The sequence below is a fragment of the Manis pentadactyla genome, chromosome 15 (genome assembly GCF_030020395.1).
Source record: "Manis pentadactyla isolate mManPen7 chromosome 15, mManPen7.hap1, whole genome shotgun sequence".
Classification (NCBI taxonomy): Eukaryota; Metazoa; Chordata; class Mammalia; order Pholidota; family Manidae; genus Manis; species Manis pentadactyla.
Window position 1 is genome coordinate 66,320,636 of NC_080033.1, and position 19,799 is coordinate 66,340,434.

A 19,799-nucleotide genomic window follows, 5' to 3' on the forward strand; every position below is an offset into this window, starting at 1 on the left:
ATATATTGTAACGCTCTGTTAAAGGGAACGCTTTTCTTAGCTGTGAAATTCCGTCCAGCTCCTTTCAAGCTAGGAGGCATAGGTCCAGCTGATGTACGCTCTCCACAAAGCTGCAGGGAGGAAATACTGGGAGAGAACGAAGCGTTGCCTGACTTTCGGCCGGACATTGTGCTATTCTCGGGGAGGAAGGGCGGGCAGTGAGTTCCCCAGACGTGCCATTGTTCTACGGCTGTGGCCTGTTGAGAGCGGGGGTCATTATTGAGCTTGTTAGTTGAGTTTTGCTTTGATCAGATATTTTTGTAACCTCTCCATTCCCAGAATAATCCTATGGGAGAGGCCTGGAGATTTATACCTCATGGAATGCAAAGGGGGAGAATTGAAATGACTCAACCAGAATGATACAGACCGGTGGCCAAGGTCAGCACCAAGGCTGCCCCCTCTGCCCAGGTCAGTGCTTGGAGCTCTCCACAGGGAAGGCCCTGTTTCCATGCTGAGGACTCCTGGCAGGGCCAGGAGGCAGGGTCGTAACAACCGCCACCGAAAATACCCACAGTTCACCAAACCCCTGCGATCCATTTGCTGTAGGAGGCCCCTTGTGAGATTACATCAGGTCGCAAGAGTAAACATCCTTTTTAAAGGTGAAGGCTGCCTTATTTTCAGATCAGGAGATGTGCAAAAATAGCCATCATCTACCTAAACCTAGACTCAGTCTGCTTTTCAGGAGGGATTTCACCCTTTTTAAAACCAGGTGGCTTTCATGTTTTGCAGGTTGATTATCATAAATACGTGGCTGTAAATCTGGCAACATCACATCCTCATTACGATGCGGCTGGAAATGTCCTCAACATGGGCACATCCATCATGGACAAGAGGAAGACGAGATATGTGATGTTCAAGATCCCTGCCACAGTGCCAGGTAGCTTATCCGGGGATGTGACGAGGTGCAGACGCCAGGGGCGGCTCCTTGCAGAGAGGTCTGCTCTGTGTTGGTGACTCGAGGCCCAGTCTGACACTTGCTCTCATAGATGAGTCTGACTAACCGTGAGCTCCTTTTCTCCTTCAGGAGAAAAGGATGTGCTGGGCTTCCTTTTGGAAGAAGTGAATCCCTTCGGTGTTCTAATCTTTTCCTTAGGCTCCAGTTCATTAATTCATTAATTTGTGCATCATTCTATCTATGTATCTTCCTTCCTTCCGTCCATCCATCCATCCATCCACCCATCCAGCAGTTTTTTAGTTTCTGACAAACCTTTTTACATCAGGGCTGTGCTGCCCACGTGCATCCCAGCCCTTGAACCCAGGCTTCCAGAGTTGTTCAGGGGGCTTGGCCCTGCCAGGACCCACTCCAGATCCTCACCTGTTCTCTGAGCCTTCGGGCATTCTCTGTTTAGGGCTGGGAACCTGAAGCAAAGCCCAGGCCAAATGTGATTGCACACCCCTGGTGGGGGGCTCCCAGCCCTTATTTGTCCAGGACCCTCCTGGGACACCCCCCCAGAGACCAGGCCTCCAAGGGTGACTGCACAGAGCTCAGGAGATAGTACAGAACTGCGAGGGTGCTTGGCTTGACTGGTTTAGGAAAACTGGCTTCCGTCGGTGATCCTGCTGGTCCCCAGCCCCACAGTCCTACAGAACTTCCTGAGCAAATCACCAGGTTCTGCCAGCAAATATGAGCCTGCAAGCTCAAAAGGGATAGTGAGTATTCTTGTTAAATGGAACTCCCATTAATTAAGCCAAAAAGGGGAAATAGGGTCTAGCTTAGACTCCTAGAGCATCAGCCCTGCAGATGGTCTGGGCATTTGAGTTTGCCCCTTATATTACAGAGGACTGCGAGGCCCAGGGTACCAGGTGACACAAGGCTTACGCAGTTCCCCACTGGGCAGCTGCTCCTGCCGGTGCCTCCCTGAGGTTCACTCCCATCTCTTGCCTTCTGGCCCAGGGTGCTTTTCATTTCCTCTTGCTTTGTGTACCATTTGTTTTGTGAAGAAAAGAACTACCCCACAGCCCCATGGCATCCCTCCCACCAGACAGCTGTTTACAGGGTGCACAGGTGGCCACAAGAAAGGTGGGGACGCTTGCAGATAACTCATTATAAACCAGCCCCAGGCCTGGGTGGTGAGGCCTTTTGGCTAGTGGCTGACTCATCCCCGCAGAGGAACAAGAAAACTGAGCATGTGCTGAGCACCTTTGGCGTTGGGGCGCTGGGCGAGGTACCTGGATTCCTCCGTGACTTCATTCTGTTCTCTCCCTTCGCTCTGAGTGTTACAGTCCCTCGTGACAGCATTGGCGGCCAAGCTCAGGGGCTCTGTCTTCGTGGCTTCTTAACCTTGTGCCTTTGGCCATAGTGACAGACCATTCCACCATGCCTCGGTTCCCCGTCTGTAAATTGGGAATCCAATACATGTGACGGCTCCTCAGCAGTAGACACATAGACTTGTTCTCCAGTGTTTCAGAATGGGCAGTGCCAAGAGAAGGTCATGGAAACCCTACGAAATACATGCCAAATGGTGGCTCTACAGAGTATCAAAGCTTGAGCCTGGGAAGCTGGCCCATCACCGGGGAGCTTGGTGGAAATGCAGAACCTCGAGCTCTTAACCCTACATACTGAGTCAAACTCCCCATTTTATCATGCTCTCCAGATGATCCACATGCATGTTAAGGTTTGGGAAGCCGTGCTCCAGAGCCAGGTTGGCCAACTTTTTCTACAAAGGGTCTGAGTACAGATTCGAGGCTGGGCAGGCATGGCTCATGGCAGCTACTCAATGTGCCATGTTAGCTTGAAAGCCAAAGCAGCCACGGACTCTGTATCAAGGAGGGAGCACAGCTGTGTTCCAGATAAACCTTGATTACAAAAGCAGGTAGAGGGGAGCTTCAGCCCTGGGTCTCAGCTGCGGACTGCTGGCCCAGAGGCCTGACTCCGTGCGGCACATTTTCAGGTGTAAAGCAGGTCTCCCGGGGGGTGCTGAGTGGGAAGGGCCCCCAGCCTCTGCCTAGGCCTCCTCTTAGTCGTCAGCTCACACGGGAAGGTTCTTCTGAGCGACCGGGTCAGTTGGGACACTCAGTGTTGGGGGGCAGTTAGGCCCTGGGCTGCCACTGAGGCTGGCTTTTCTCTAGAGGGCAGGAGCCCCCTGAAGCATGCGGAGGTGTTCTGCTCCGTCGCCTCCCGCTCGCTGCTCTCCCCGAGCTATTACCACAGCTTCGGCGTCACCGAGAACTGCATCATTTTCCTCGAGCAGCCTTTCAAGCTGGACATCCTGAAGATGCTGACTGCCTACTTCCGAGGGGTGAGCTGGGCCTCCTGCATGACTTTCCACAAGGAGGACAAGGTAAGGCCCCCAACACCAGGATGGCCAGGGCCAGGGCCAGAAGAACCAGCCTCCGAGGTGGAGGTCAGCACGCACGTTTCTTTGGGAGGGCGGGTGTGAGTTGCTAGGCGGTCTCCCCAGAGGCATCAGCCAATTCCAGAGAGTTCGGAATCTGGGGGGGTCCTGAGTTAGGGCAAGGGGCCAGCCCAAGTCAGTAGGTCAGCAGTGGACTGTCTCTGGAAGGGTGTGACCTTGGGCAAGGCAGCAGCACCAGCCGGGCAGCGTGCACTGACCCAGCAGCAGAGGGGCTGCTTCTCAGGCCTGACCAGCACCCCGCTCCTCACAGCCTCCACCGCCCATGGCCCTTCCAGTGTCCCTGCAGTCCCTGGCGACATCAGGGGAGGGCCATAGGGTACGTAGACGGCATAGCACAGTGTTCAGCCAGACGGCACAAGGAAACGTCTTCATTCAGCTGCACCTGAGCACACAAAGCGTGTATGCCCTTGTGTACATGTGGGTGTGCATATTTATACATGTGCCTGTATGTTTGAATGTCTGTGTGTATGTGTGTATGAATATATATATGTGTGTATTTACTTCCCATTCAAACAAGTAAATTTTTACTCATGAAAACTATCAAGTAATTCTCAGTGTCATCTCTTCAAATAATATGCACGTCTAGAAGGTGGCATAGGAAGTCCATACCCCTTCCCATCCCCATGCAAACCCCCTCCACCACTCTATTTAACATCATATTACATCTCTTTCTATGCCTTGTATACATACACAAATAAGTGTCCCATTTGTGACTGGCAAGCTCTTGAGGCCTGTCCTCTCTTCTCAGGGTTGAGAATGAGGTGTCTGAGGGGACAAAGAGATTGGGGAGGTTTCTTCTCAGCTCAGAACCTTCTACTGATTTCACATCTTCCTCCAAATAAGATACAAAGGCTTCGCTCCCCGGCCTGTGTGCGCTGTACATTCCCACATGCTCTCGTCCCAGCCACTGGCTCCCGGCTCACCCCGCCTCCTTCTGTATCTCCAGCCAGTCAAACACATCCTGCCTCAGGGACTTTGCATGTTCTGTCCCCACTGCCTGGAATGTTCTTCCTCAGATGGCCTCCTCCCTCAAGCGACCTAGGTCCGAGGCCTGCCTTGATGAATGTGTCTAATAGACCTGCCTCGCCTGCTCAGTGTCTTTTGGCAATGCCCCTCAATCAGTGCAGGGTGCATCTGATTGCTGACTGTCAGCCTCACCCCTTGGAGTATAAGCTCCACGAAAGGAAGGGCTTTGTTTCATTTTGTCTCTCCAGTTCCTGAGAAAGTGCCTGATGTGTCATAGGCCCTCTGAGAATGTTTGTGGAGTGACTGAGTCGGGCAAGGGCACCAACAGGAAGAAGCCAGCTGAAGTTAGGTTTTGCTCTGCAGCCATTTCCCCAAACACAACTGAAGCGCCTCCCACTGGCAGGAGCTTCAGAGCCCCCAGGCCTCTAATCTGCAGCCCTTGGAGAGCCCCTGGCCCTCAGAGGATTCCACAGTGAGAAGACAGAGGCCCTGAGGGCAGAGCAGAGAGCCCTGGGAAGAGCTTTGGGATGCATTTGGAAGAGATCACTGAGAAGTCCCTGGGGCTGACCCAGGGACTGGGGTCATGGAGAAGAAGAGACCTAAGATAGTCACCCCTCTGTTGCCATCCCATACTGCGCCCCCACCTCCATGCTGGCAAAGCCCCCTCTGTACACCTGGTTAATGTTCAGAGCTCCATTCTGGGGCAGGAGAGAGGCGAGGAGGCTGGGAGGGGACGGCCAGAGCCCAGTTTGCAGAGGTCCCTCCCTGCCCTCAGAGAAGGGTGGTTAGGTCAGAGTTGTTAAAGAAAGAACCCCCCCACACACACACACACTTTGGATTAGGCAACTGGGGCTGCAGATATGGCTAATTACCGCCCAGAGCGATTTGGCCTCAGGACACCCAGAGTGGCGGGCGGATGCCTGATGAGCTGACCCCTGGGTGGGCTCCCTACCTAGAATGGGTCACCACACCACAGCCCCCGGGGCAAGGGGCTCTGTGACAGCCTCATCTCTACAAACCAGGAAGGTCAGGGAGGGGACCTAATGGGTGGGCGTGGGTTTAGGCTTTTAGGGCTCTGGCTGTGGGTGGAGCCCAGGGGGGCCTAGAGAGCCAGAGCCAGGCTGGTTCTGTCCAACATGGACATTGCCAGGATGCCAGGAAGCTGGCCTGTCACTGCCCACCTGGAGTCAGCGTCAAGTGGAAGGGCACCCTCAGGGCCTCCCTCAAACACTGTCAGTGCAGCAAACTCCCTCCCCTCCATCTGCAGAAGGCCATGACAGAACAGACAGACAGCCACTGGCAGCTCCCCTTACCCAGGGCTTCCTGGCGGCTGGTGCTCTGGAGATGGCACACAGAGGGTCAAATGGGGAAGGGCCGCTCCAGGGTCAAGAGCTAACAGTGGCAGGGCCGGTCTTGTCCAGTACCTGGTGCCAGAGCATCGGGCTGGCAGAAGGAGAGCTGACCCCTGGGTGGGCGTATTCTTTCAGACTTACATCCACATCGTCGACCAGAGGACTAGGAAGCCCTTGCCCATCAAGTTCTACACGGACCCCATGGTGGTCTTCCACCACGTCAATGCCTACGAGGAGGACGGCTGCCTCCTGTTTGATGTCATCGCCTATGAGGACAGCAGCCTCTACCAGCTCTTCTATTTGGCCAACCTGAACCAGGACTTTGAAGAGAACTCCAGGCTCACCTCCATCCCCACCCTCAAGAGGTTCGCTGTGCCCCTGCATGTGGACAAGGTAAGAGCTTGAGGGAAGGCCCGTTTTATTCCTGGGGAGATGTGAGCCCAGACAGCATGTTATGTTGGCACCGATCTGATTGACATTAAAATAGACAATGAGCTGTTCTTAAAAAAAGACAGAAAATGGTTTTCATTATTTTTCCGAAAGGGGTACTTTTTCATAGCAGAAACCTTAGAAAATGTAAGTTACATTCAAAGGGAAAAGAATCCCCATAACAAGCCCATCATGGATGTATTTGTATTACCTCCCAAAGTCTCTCTCACTCCATAGATGGACAGACACTGATATATATATGCCCATATATGTTGGTATATATATATATATATATAATATCTACATATCTCAAAGCTGTTAACAATTATGTGCAGTATTATTTCCTTCTCTAAAATTAAGCAATATATAACATGTAGATTCACCCTTTCCACTCAAAGTGTACAATTCAGTGGCTTTTAGTGTATTCAGAGTTGTGCAATGAATGCCACAATCAATTTTCAAACACTTTCATCACCTCAAAAAGAAACCTTGCACCCCGTAAGCACCCCACCCTCAATCCCCCCATCGCCCCAGGCAACCACCACTGCACTTTCTGTCTCTGAGGATTCGCCCGTCCTAGGCACGTCCTGCGGATGGAATCCTGCACCGTGTGGCCGCTCACAGCAGCTGCCCACGCAGCACATTTCAAGGTTCATCTGTGTGTGGCCCTCCAGCACCTCTCCTTCTCAGGGCTGACTGTGTCCATGTTATTTTACGTACTGCTTGCTCGCCTATTTACGTATCTGAACATCTCTCCATGACATTAAATGCTCTTCTGCAGCATCACTTTAAATATTTGCCTGACAGTCTGTGGTGGAGATTCACCACCATTTGCTTACCCAGTGCTGTGGACAGTCCTGTTCTTGCACTAAAAATGCCCACTATGCCAGATGTTATCCTCAATTAAGGTGATGCTACCAAGGTTCTGGTCTTGGTTTTGGAGGCTACAGAGTTTCTGACTCCAGAACTTGCTGACTTCGTGACTTAATTAACTTATGAAACCAAATTCAACTCAATTCTCTTTTGATGGCTCATGTTTACTAAATGCATTCTCTGTACCAGGTACTTTGCTAAGCATTTTATTTTTCCTTCCCTCACTTAATGATCAAAAAAACCTATGGAAAAGGTCCTCATGTTAGCCTCATTTTACAGATGAAGAAACTGAGGCTCAGAGAGGTTAAGGAATGGGCCCAAGGTCACACAGCCCAGAGTGGTGGTGCCAAGACTGGCACCTGAACCAGCCTGTCTCTACGCCCGAACTTGAAGCTGGTCAGGGGATCAACCCCTGTTCTTCCCAGCAGGCCTGGCTCCTGGAAAGAGCCCACATGGTCAGACTCCTCTCAGGGCTCTGCCGGCCTGGGGAATGGAGGACGTGCCTATGGAAGGCCCAGGGAGACCCCTCCCACCCTCACTGCCAGGCTCCTCAGTGTAGACCAGACAGGCTCCTGACCAGTGAGCAGGGGCCTGCCTTTGAATCCAGGCTTGGCTGACTCCAGAGTTGGGGTTCTTTCCTATCTCCCCAGCATTTCCCTACTCACAATCATTTGTGTATGTCTGTCATGATTTTTGCCCTATTTCCTCTCCCCTGTAGTTAACATTTTCAAAGTCGTGATTTTGTTTAGATCAACTCACTACATGCAACTCAGTACATCACTACTCAGGGGAGAGGGGTTTTACTTGCTGTGGTTAGAACACAGTATGAGTGTAAAAGAACGAAGGAAAGCAGAGGTCTTAAGCCCTAGCCAGATACTGTTGCTTGCCAGGACTTATCTATCTTTGTTTTAAAAAGTTCTAAAAGTATTGGGTGTTAAAAATATAGTGGGACCTAAGTGAGACCCTCTCCTTGACACAGTCTGAAATACTGTAAGAGAAAAAGGAATTAACTTTCTCCCCATGTGATTCAGGGCCATTGAATGAACTGCCATGTCCCAAAAAATCACTACATGGGCCTCTGCACCCCTCACTCAATGGGGTACCACAGTGGAGTGCCTAGGACTATATCTCCTAGTTCCAGGAAAAATCGGGGTGTCACAAATCCCCAGGCCCTGCCCCCCACCTCATGCCAGCCTCAGACTGAAGATGGAAATACTAATTTCCACCACCCACACACCACAGGATTTTATAACCTTTTATCACACTTGAAAAATGACTTGCTTCTTGGCACCAAGCTAAGAAGTTTAGCACATATATTGTAAAAAGCCACCACATAAGCCACCTGCTGCTTTGAAACTAGCAAGGAAGAGTGAGCCCTGGGAAGGGTAGCTGTGGCCACGCTTCGAAACTACTATTTATTGTCCCTTAAAAAGTCTTCTGGCTTCACTTTCAAGTTGCCCCACCTGCATATTGAAATTAGAAAGTTGAGCAGGCAGACAGGGCCTGTATGTCCTAGATCTGGTGTCTCTCATTCCATCCTGGCCAGAGGTTCATCAGGGAAGGATGGTGGGAGATGCCACACATTCTCAAACATCTTTTACATGGTTGCTATCCCTTGGCCTGCAACCAGGTCCTCCTCCCATCAGACCTCCACTCCTGTCCTGGCTGCTGCTTGGACTGTCCTGGGGGCTCTGAGACCACGCCCAGCCCAATGAAGGCAGAATCTGGGGTGGGGGCAGGCACGAAAATGATCTCAGAGCCCCAAAGGAACTCTAATTGGCAGCCAAGGAGGGAACCACCAGGCTAACAAATTCCTGCGCATCCTGCAGGTCTCAGCATCCTTACCCCCCTCAAATGAGTTTACACTAGAATGGCACCTGCAGCTCTTGGCTCAATGTCCAGTATAATGAACTTGTTCAGTTACCTCTTCCTGTGAAAGCCCTGGGAGGCCCAGGACTCTGTCCTGTCAGCCATTTACCCCTGTGCCCATCACAGGGTCCAGCACCCAGGGGGTTCTCCTTAAGCTCATAACTGTTTCCAGTGAATGAATGAATGGATAGATGGATGGGAAATGTGAAGTGGGTTCTCCTAAAGGGCACAGTCTTCCTTTAGCACCTAGAATATTTCCCAAGTGGAAAGCGCGTTCCCCATAGAATGGAGAACAGTGATGGTGGTTTAAAAGTCTAGGATCTCCCAGCTGCCCCAGATTCTCTTGCATTTGGGCCATCTGGGGTCAAAGAAAGGTGGGGCCTCTTGGCACCCTGGGCCTGTTTATGTGGGGTGGCATGGAGCTTGTCTAAGGCAGGGCGGGGCTGGGAGGGGCGTGGGCGTGTACAGACAGTCCGGGCAGCCGCCCTGCCCTTGGCCGGGTGGTGCTCTGCCTCCAGGTGGGTTCAGAAGCCTTGACTTCCTTCCCAACCGCCGTCCACACTAAGGGGCTTTCACAGGAGGAGATACCTTGGACCTAGAAGGGGTGGCTTTAACAAGTTCAGTAGATTTCATTTTTGTCTTGACTCTAAATACAAAACTGAAGGCCAATGGTAAGAGAAGCTGCTATTTTTTGAGAGCTCACTGTGCCAGGCCCTGTGTTAGATGCCTTTCTGTTCTTAGGCCCCAGCAAGAGAGGCCCTACACTGTGGGGGCCCAAATCTGGCCTCCCCAGCAGTGTCCCTTCCCCACAAGGTGAGGAGCTAGCTCACAAGGCCATGGGATCATGCCCACCCAGATGGGTGCCCCCTAGCCCCAACCATGAATGGCTGCCTGGGACCTCTGAATCCCCTGCCCGTGTAGCCCAAAAACTGCTTCCAGCACCTGCCTCTATCCTGAGTGCTGGCTATGCCAGACATGTGCCTCCTCAGGCCCACAAGGTCATGCTGGAGGTAGCGTCTGTGCAGTGGGAAGGAAAGGGGCACAGACAGATTGCCGGGGCCCCGAGGCTGGCTCTCATTCTGCTACCCTATTCCAGCTCAGAACTCCAGGGCACCCTGGAATGATAGATTCACGCTCATCCTTGCAGACCGGCACTGGGCAGTAGCATCTGCTGCCATGGTGAAGCCATCTCTGTCCATCTAATGCAGTAGCCACGAGCCACGTGTGCTATTGAAATCTGGCTAGTGAGCTGAGGAACTGAACGTGTAATTGTACCAACTTTTAAAATTAAACAGCCACATGTGGTTAGTGGTTGCCACAGAGGACAGCACAGTTCCACACCATTATGAAGGTCTGTGTGTCAAGGTAGGGAGAGAGAATGGTATTTCACTTAGCAATTCACTTGCTCTATTTAGATATAGGGTTAGTGGACTTCTACCCTTGTCCTGGATCCTGCAAGTTTTAAGGGCTATCAGTTGCTTTGCATGCTTCTCCCCTAACCCATATGACACTCCTCCGATTTGCTTATTAACCCTATGACTGCAGATGAGAAAGTAACTTGCCCAACATCACAGAATTATCCATGGGATTTGAGGTGGGATTTGAATGCATGCCTTTCTGGCTTCAAGTTACTAATCACAGTGTGTCTGGCCCTGGCCCAGGTGTTTTCATAACCATTGCTTAATGTAATCTTAACTGTAATCCTCAAACACAGGTCAAAGCCTCCCTTATGCACACCACCCATCCAAAAAGTATGAATCCCTCCCTGCCCCCATATCTTATAAATAAGGAATCAGGCTCAGGGAGGCTGGACGCCTGCTCAGGTTCCTATAGAAGACCTTGGAGTCAGATTTCAAACCTGGGACTGCCAAACTCCAAAGCCAGGATCTGGGGGGATTACTGAGATTAATGCTTCTCATGAGAGTTTCTTCAAGTTTAGGGATTGCAAAGTGAACCTGTAGGATTTTGTTGAATTCTGGCTGGAAAGTGATTTCTTCCCAAAGCTGAGCATGTTGGCTGCCAAAGGAGCCGAGTCATGTTTGTTACTGCTGTGCATGGAAAAATTCAGTTTATCCCTCAACCAGTCTGACCAGTTTCAAGCTGGGGTTATAAGCCATCTCTGCACATTGCCTCCCTGAGAATCAAGCCCAGGCCATGCACAAGAGGCCTGTTGCTGTCATGTGACTAGCAAGGCACCAGGCAGGGCCTCTCACCATTTTGTGGTGGTGCAGATGGAGGCACTCAGCTGTTTATAAGACACTGCCCATGTGCCAGGCAACGGGCAACTTTTTCATACAGTTTATCTCCTTTAATTCTTACAACCATTCTGCAAAGTCCATGTTTTGTGCCTTGACAGTTGAAGGAAAAATGTATTGCATCTATGCATTCACCCATTCATCCAGAAATTACTTCCTAGGAGCTATGCACCACACACTGAACAAAATCTGTTACCTGACTTCATGGGGAAGACATGCTCCCATAAAAAAGGGAGCAGTGCCATACAGAAGATAATCATAGCTTGGGCCAAATGCCTTGAAGACACTGCAGATTGAGTTGTTAGGGAAGGGGGATACAGCACGGGCTAGCTTCAGGGCCTTTGCACCTGCTTTGCCCTCTGCCTGCGATGTTCTTGTTTCTAAGCAGAAAGTCACAGTGTAAAGGGCCCAGGTTCTGCTTCCCTCTGTGTGGCCTTGGGCAAGCCACTTTCCTTCTGTGGGCCTTGGTATCTTCTTTTGTGAATTAAGAAATAGGACTAAACAAATCTTGAAGGACCCCTTAGTTCAACTGTCAGGCTATTGTGAATTTTCTCCCATTCCCAGCAAAAAGCTGCTATCATTCAAATAGGTTTGTTTTGATTATAAAAACCCATTTTGGAAAATTTGGAAAGTAGAGAAAAGTTTAAATGAGAAGGAGTCAGTCATAACAATAATTCTCCCACCCTCACCCCACTGTAAACTCCATGAAGGCAGGGATTCATGTTGCTCATTTCCCTCTGGCGCCTAATCTGAACTCACACCCCCATACTAGTTGTGGTAATGTAATAATAATAATAATAATAAACATAGCATCAATGGCAGCCAACATATATCTAGTGATCAGGCCCTCTTTTAAACCATTTGGGTGGATTATTTTATTTAATCTGCTCAATAGCTCAGAGATGCATATAACATTTCCATGATGTCTACACTATACCATCATTACAGATGAGGAAACTGAACTTCAGACATACTATATAACTTGCTCAAGACCCCATGGCTAGTATGGAGGGAAACAGATTTGTAGATGCTCAGTAACTATTTCCTGAATTGTGTTAAGTCCCTCTCCTGGGTGATGGTAAGGTACTGAACAGAGCACACTGATCATTACTTGAGACCAAGGGATGTCCTTGATAGATATTTTCCTCCCGACCAATTTTTACTGCAGATCTGTTTTCATTTCTGCAGTGAAACATTTTCATAGGAGGAAATACAGAAAATACAGATAAGCATAGAAAAAGAAATGAAAGTCCCATAATCCCATTGACTGCCCAAATTAATATTTGGTATATTTCTCCCAGGCTTTTTAAATTAATTACTTAGTTTTTAAAAATCTGGTCGAGCTCAGATAGCGTATGCAATTTACTCTGCTGTTTTCTTCACTCAGGATTCTACCATGCGCACTTCCCATGTTATTTGCTCTTTGTAAGCATCCTTGTAATGACTGATGCAGCCTTTTACAGGTGAATCATCCAGTTATTTAAAAAGTGAGCATTTATAAGTGTATTAGTTTCACTTGTGAGGGATGAGGCAGCCCAAAATAGGAAAAAAAAGCCATGGCTCCAGGGGCCCCATGGGACCACCTGCCCTGGGGGAGTCACTTCAGGTTACCTAATTGTTAACTAAGAATGAGAATATCAATAATAAAACAGATGCTTTCTGTGGTTAACATAAGGCAAGAACAGAATGACACACGCTAAACAGTATTTTAACGTACTCAGTAAAGCTAGCGTTCACTCTGTATAACACGTTTCTATTTTTTGAAAAATTGATTCTTGCAGAATGCAGATGTGGGCTCAAATTTAATCAAAGTGGCATCCACCACAGCAAGAGCCCTGAAGGAAAAAGATGACCAAGTCTACTGCCAGCCGGAGGTGCTTTACGAAGGTAAAATGCATCCTCTCTCCCTATGTTTAGGGAAGGGGCAGAGTATCATGACGACCCCCAAAGGCCTCTTTATATAATACCTCCTTTGGATGTGTAAGAGCTATGTGTGGACAAGAGGCAAAGAGGAATGCCCTAGGGAAAAGCATCTGGGTGCTGGGGGGTAGTTAGTGGCCTGGAAGACTTTCACGGCCGTCTTCTATAAATGCTGCAATTTATAGGATGCTGACGTTCTGAACAGGTACAGCAAGCTTGGGTTTCTGCTGCTCCACATTCAGAATACCCTGCAGGACGGGTGCCATCAGCCCCAGCCTATGGGGAGCAGGCTGGGCTCAGAAAGGTGGGGCCACACACAGAATGTCACCCCTCAAACAGAAAACACACCAGAGCAGGGCTTCTTGACCTGGGTGCCACTGGTACCTAGGGCCTGGCCATTCTCTGAGGTGGGGGCCATCCCAGCTACTGTAGGATGTCCAGTACCATCCCTGGCTTCTACCCATTAGGTGCTGGGGGCACCCCCACCTTGAATCAAAACAACCCGAAGTATGTCCAGATATTGCCTATGTCCCATGGGGGGCACCCCCCTCTGACTGAGAGCTGCTACCCTAGAATATGAGCCCGTGAGGCAGGGACCGTTTTTCTGGGCTCTGGGTATCACCAGTATGTGACAAAAGTCTGGTTTAGAGTGGTCTGGGCTCATCACTTAAGCTGCCCAAGGACACTCAGCTAGAGTGGCACGGCACGGCTCCACACTGGAGGGCTTCGCGCCCCACAGCAGCCACCCCAGTGTCAGGGTCAGGTGTCTGGAAGGACACAGTTCTGGGGACTTGCCTAGGACAGTCTTGGATTGCTCATGAGGACCCTTCTGTAAAGCATGTGCCATGCATCCTGCAGTGGGTTCTGTGTGGCACCCCACTGGAGTCTTCAGAAGGGAATATGTGGTCTTAGGCATCAGCTTCCATCTCCACTCACCCACCCCAATGTATGGGCAGATGGAGGCTTAAAACATCAGGTCTTTTTGTTTTGGAGAGGAGAACTGTTTATTTTAGCAATCTCCAGCAAGACTGAAAAGTATGACAGCAGACAAACCCCTCATCACGGCTCCACCCGTGACGTCCCTCGGCTCTCAGGACCACGTGGCATACGTTGGTGCTCTTAGGCCTTCTCAGACAGCCTCTCATTTCTCTCAACAGTCTTATCCTGTTCCTGTTCACATTAGATGAGTTCACACACATGAAGGGCCTTGGTTAGGGACTGACCCATAGCAAGAATCCAGCAAAAGGTGACTATTATCAGGACACTGGCTGTATCATCCTTGCTTTAGAGCTGAGAACAGCAAAGCTGAGAATAACTTGGTCACTTACTCAAAGATAGGCAGCAGAGCCAGGATCTGAACCCAGATTTCTTGGACTTGAAAAATGCTTAACCTCTGTATTTATAGTTTTATGGAATGTGTATGCCATACAATCTAGAATGTTCTGAAATGGCTTCTTCCACTTAATGGATGTAGGCCTGAGAGTTTTCCCACATCCTAAAAATTCCTCAAGAGCATGGTCTTAATAGCCACACAGAATTCGCAGGGATGGGTCATATTTTACTTAATCAAGTGCTTATAGCCTCTCATTTACAGGGTGGAGGAAAGGGGGATCCAGGTGCATCATGGGAAGTTTCCAGCCTACTCTGGCTCAGCTGGGCACCTTTTTCTGATTTAAGTATGTGGGTGGCCCTCCTCCTCACATTCAGCTTGACCTTCCCCTTGGAAGTGTCATCATTACTTGTCCGTGGGATCAGACATCTGCCCACTGACACAGTCCATTCCCTTAGAGCCCCACTGAGCTGACACCGTTTAGGCCGTGGGTCCTTCTCAGAAAGCCTTCACATGTCACATGCTTCCATCCCTGCTTCCTATTTCCTTGGATATTGTAATTTCACCAGCACGTGGCTCCAGCTACCTGGACTATTTCATAAGAGGGGGCTTTCATTTTGGTATTCAGACTGGATGAAATTAAATTTCTTAATCAACACAACAGGCATATAGAAATATATATGCATGCACATGGGCAAAATTTTAAGGTCTTTTGGATTACAGAAATAGTAGGCATAATGAAAATTTTATATAATGTGAAACTTGGAATATATACTATAGAATATAAGCTATAAGGAAGTTATAACCCTAACAATGCTTCTAAACTTTCTTCATTTATAACATAGTGGAGATATTCTATAACCAGCCTTTTACACTTCATCTTGTGATACGGACACTTTCCAATGTTGTTAAAGTTCTTTGTAAACACTATTTTTACATAAGGTTATTATTGAACTCACATATTTATTTAACTACTCTCCATTGACACCCCTTTCCATGGCTCCAGAAGTTTCTTTTCACACCCACACATGAGTACTTTCTTTTTTAAAGAGTTTTAAGAAAATTTCAGTAACCTCTGATTTTGATCATGCAATTCTCTCTGATTTCTATCTCAGATAATTAAAGATGCTTATGCTCTTAAGAACCTAGTGTATCTTACCTTGCTCCTGAACCCTTTAATAGAGCTCGGGTAATTACCAGAAGTTCCCTCCCCTGGCCCTGTGACCGCCCTTGATCCAATCCCAATCCTGAGTCAAGTTCAAGGATCCCGGCCTTGGGAGCCAATTTTCATGGAAATGATGCCCAGCCTGCCCTGAGGGCAGATGCTGGCAGTCCTTGAAGATGGGAGTTTCATCAGCTTGACCTTCTCTCTAGGCTTAGAGCTGCCCCGGATCAATTATGCTCACAACGGGAGGCCATACCGATATGTCTTTGCTGCTGAAGTTCAGTGGAGTCCCATCCCAACCAAGGTACCCAGTCCCTGTGTGGTCGCGGCCGGCTTTCTTGTAAATGACTGTACCTGTCTGCAAAAGTGAATTCTCAGGTTCTCAGACTGAGTGGCCCTGAGCAGAAAAGGGAGGTCAGGATGGAGATCCCCTTGAAGACAGGGAGTAGGTCAGAGGTAAAGCGATGATGTGCCCTCCAGGAGAGGGAGCTGATGGGCGGAGCTCAGGAAAGAGGTCAAGGCTGCAGCTTATCTGTTGATTTCTTTATTGGATATATGTTTACTAAGCACCAACTGTGTGCTACAATTCCCTACTACTATAGTAGGCATGGAGGATGAGGAAGTGCACAGGGGGATTCCAATCCCTGCAGAGGGTTTATTTTGCCTTATTAAACTACTGTTTTCTGAATACTTCCTGTATCCCAGGGACTGTGCTAAGGGCTGTACAGACAGACATCACTTTTCTTTAATATCTTCATCGGTTAAAATAACAAAATGGAAAATCTGCAAACAGGGCAGAAATGTACTGAGCAAAAAATTAAGGTTCCCACACACACGTGCACACAACCCAGGTCACTCCCCACTAAGCCCACACCCTAAGGAGGGGCAGGTCTGTTAGGGATTAAGAAATGTCAGGGACTTGCACTTTTAAAACATCAGAGGAGTTGTATTATGCTTTGAATGTTTGCATTAAATACGTCCGTTTATTCAACACATACAAAAGTTGCAGTATAGCGCCAAATGCCAGATAAAGTCAGGATTGTTGTTTTTATTTGAATTCTGTCTGCAGTGCCAGCCATTAGATGGAAGGAAGACCTTTGCTTAGTTGGAGGAGGAGGCTAGCTGCTTTCATTCTGTTGTTATGCTGACCAGAGGTAGTTGCCACCTGGAGTCTACTTTAGAGGGACTAAGTCCCTGCTCTGTGCACCTTGACGCCTTCCTATTCATGAATGCGGGGAATAAACGTGCTCTCCCAGTCATTCCCATGTTTCTCCTCTTTGGGTGTACAGATACTGAAATATGACGTTCTCACAAAGGCGTCCCTAAAATGGGGAGAGGAGCACTGCTGGCCGGCGGAACCCCTATTTGTGCCCATGCCAGGTGCCAAGGACGAGGACGATGGTAAGCTTCCAGGAGGGGAAGCTGGCTTGCTGCACAATGATGTGACTACTCCTCAAAGAGAGACATCATCTGGGGGCAGTAACACCCCCATCACACAGCTGGTGGAGTCACACTTTCAAGCCCAGGTCCATCTGAGCCCAAAGCTGAGGGCTAGGGAGTCCCCAAGACCACCCCCACTTCTGACAACTGTAAGTTCAGGGGTCCCCCAGGCTACTCAGCTTCTATAGAAAGACTCACAGAACACATTGAACACTGTTACTCTCCTGGTTACAGCTTATTACAGGGAAAGATGCAGAGAGAAAAGGCTCATGGGGTGGAATCCAAGAGAGCGCCACGCGCAGGGCTTCCCCCAGTCCGGGTGCAGTTGGGGCGGCCCTTACTCCTCCCAACGGCATCTGTGGAGCATTGCCAGCCAGGGAAGCTCATCTGGGCCCTGATGGCAGAACTTTTCAGGGGCTTGTCATGTAGACATAGTTGACTGTTCATGTGGTTGACTGTTAGTGTTTAGGCTCTCTGGAATTCAAGCCAATGTGGAGGCCCAAAGTCCCCACCTCAGTCACTTTGCTCCAATAGATTATCTGGCAGGCTCCAGGTAAATAAAAGACTCTCTTATCAGGCAGGACATACGGAGGGCTCAGAGGTCACCTCCCAAAGGTCAGACCTCCCTCTGGGGGAGATTAAATTGTCACTAGAGGAAGTCCACTTACTTTCTACCAAGCAACACTACCCTCTCCCTGAGTGTAGAATCTTGGTTTTAAAATTCATTGCAATGGCTGGGTCAGAATTCTTAACTATCTCTAAGCACATAACCTTTCCATGGAGCCCCTTGAAATGTGTATTTGGGGCCCACTTCATGCTTCCTACAGGACCAAATGGTCCTTTCCCCCCTTAATTCTGCCTTTGACCCAGAAATGCCTTGCCCACACCCCTGGGGATGTCAGGAGGGTAACTAGAACCATGGGTGGGGCTGCCCACACCTGCAGGGAGATCGGGCTGTCCCATGGAGCCTGCCAGATGCTTCCCTCAGGTGAGAAGGGAGTGGTTTCTCTGTGGGCCTCATCTTCCCACTGATTGTGCCTACATGGCATGACCGGAGGGACCCAGGTCTCTGTCATCTCTGAGGTGGGGGGGTGTTGGTACCACTGCCTGTGCTGAGGCTGGCTCCCCACTGGGCTGGGCCAGGGCCTCCCTGCGTTCTCCCATGGGGAAGGAGTAGTGCTGTCTTCATTCCCCAAAGGAGAGGCTCAGAGAGTGAAATAACTTACCCAAGGTCACACACCCAGTGCTCACAGAGAGAGGATTTGAATGCAAGCCATCTGACTTCAACTATGCTTAACTGAAACCCCAGAGGTGTTGGGGGAAATCATGAGTGTTTGCTTATGTGCATTGTTTTGTTTAATCCTCTATCTCTCGAGAGTGAATACTTAGAATATTTCCATTTTGCAGACTGGAAAGCTGAAGCCACTAGCATGCTGCATGTGCATTAAGTGAATTGGTGCATTCAAATGCCATTTGAGTGCAACTATTCTGAGTTTAGCCAAGTGACATATATTAGCCTCAGTGCAGCATCAAACTCATTCTCTATAATTGAAATTTCTAAATAGCAGGAAAAGAGCCAGTCTTTACAAAGCATGCAATAATTTACAAAATGCTTTCATCATTCACCGTGCAAGAGAGCCTCTCAGCAACCCTAGGGTAAGGAGTATTATCCCTGATCTACGAATGAAGAGACTGAGGTTCAGAGAGATCAAGGGACTGGCCCAGCCAGGGCTGGAACCAGGTCTTCTGATTCCCAGTTCCCTGGCCTTTCCCTTCTGCTCACATCGAATATCAAATACACTTCCCTTCTGTTTTGATTACTTACACTCAAAAAGGACAGGCATGTAGAGCTGAGAAACACCCTCCAACTGGAGGAAGTTCAAGGTAGCACTTTTACAAAGTGTCTCTTCTTTTTTCCCCAAAGGAATTATCTTATCAGCTATTGTCTCTACGGATCCCCAAAAGCCACCTTTTCTGCTTATCCTGGATGCCAAAACTTTTACAGAACTGGCTCGCGCATCCGTTGATGTTGAGATGCACCTGGATCTCCATGGGTTATTCATCCCGGACACAGACTGGGATGCAAGGAAGCAGGTCCCTTCCCGGGAAGAGCGGGACCAGGCTTCAAATGGCCCTGGGGCCCCACAGACCTGAGGATGTTGAGGCCTGGGCCCCGGGAAGCACATGCCCCCTGGCTGGCTCCCACAGACTCCGGCTGGATTCCTGTCTGGGTGGAGGGGAGGTGCTTCATTCTGTTCTGTGCTCAATCTTTCCTTGGTTACTTTGAGACAAGGTATGGAAATAGCACTTGTCAGTATCTTTTCTTTCATCTTATTTTGGCCTTAAAAACCCTGTTGGAAAGCCAATCAAATATTTTAATTAATTAACCGTGGCACTTCAGAAAGTCTAAGAAAGCCCTTTCCTGTATTATAACAACCATGGCCATGGGCCAGAAATAGTTATTAATCATATCATCGTTCTTAGAGTGAGCAACCAGGCATATCCAAGAAGATACAGGTGAACATCGATCATTGCTTATTCCTCTTTGCCCTGTACCTGCCACCTGCCGCCCGCCTCTCCTTTCCTGTGGCCCATCCTGAGCATCTGGGAGCTCTGGCTTTCTCAACCACGCCTTGTTAGTAAGTTATGTGGCCAGGAAGGTATGTTGCTTTGTGGTCAGTCCATGCAAGGCTTGCCATAAAATAGAAAATAATAAAGACTTTAACGTCTGTTCAGACCTTACTTTATTTTTATGTGGCTTCTTTTCTCTAAAGTTCTTCTAAGGCAATAAAATAAGAGTGCAGG

The 19,799-nt window shown here is 49.1% G+C and overlaps 1 protein-coding gene across 1 annotated transcript in view; it reads left to right on the plus strand.

Moving 5' to 3' along the window:
• The window catches only part of BCO1 (beta-carotene oxygenase 1), a 30,227-nt gene extending 10,947 nt beyond the window's left edge, over positions 1-19,280 (plus strand). Inside the window, exons 5-11 of the mRNA XM_036909345.2 lie at positions 769-916; positions 3,109-3,320; positions 5,849-6,106; positions 12,921-13,026; positions 15,764-15,858; positions 16,844-16,955; positions 18,919-19,280. Coding sequence (XP_036765240.2) covers positions 769-916; positions 3,109-3,320; positions 5,849-6,106; positions 12,921-13,026; positions 15,764-15,858; positions 16,844-16,955; positions 18,919-19,148 — 1,161 coding nt within the window. The 3' untranslated portion in view covers positions 19,149-19,280. The remainder of the gene's footprint in view (positions 1-768; positions 917-3,108; positions 3,321-5,848; positions 6,107-12,920; positions 13,027-15,763; positions 15,859-16,843; positions 16,956-18,918) is intronic.
• Positions 19,281-19,799: the final 519 nt, after the last annotated feature.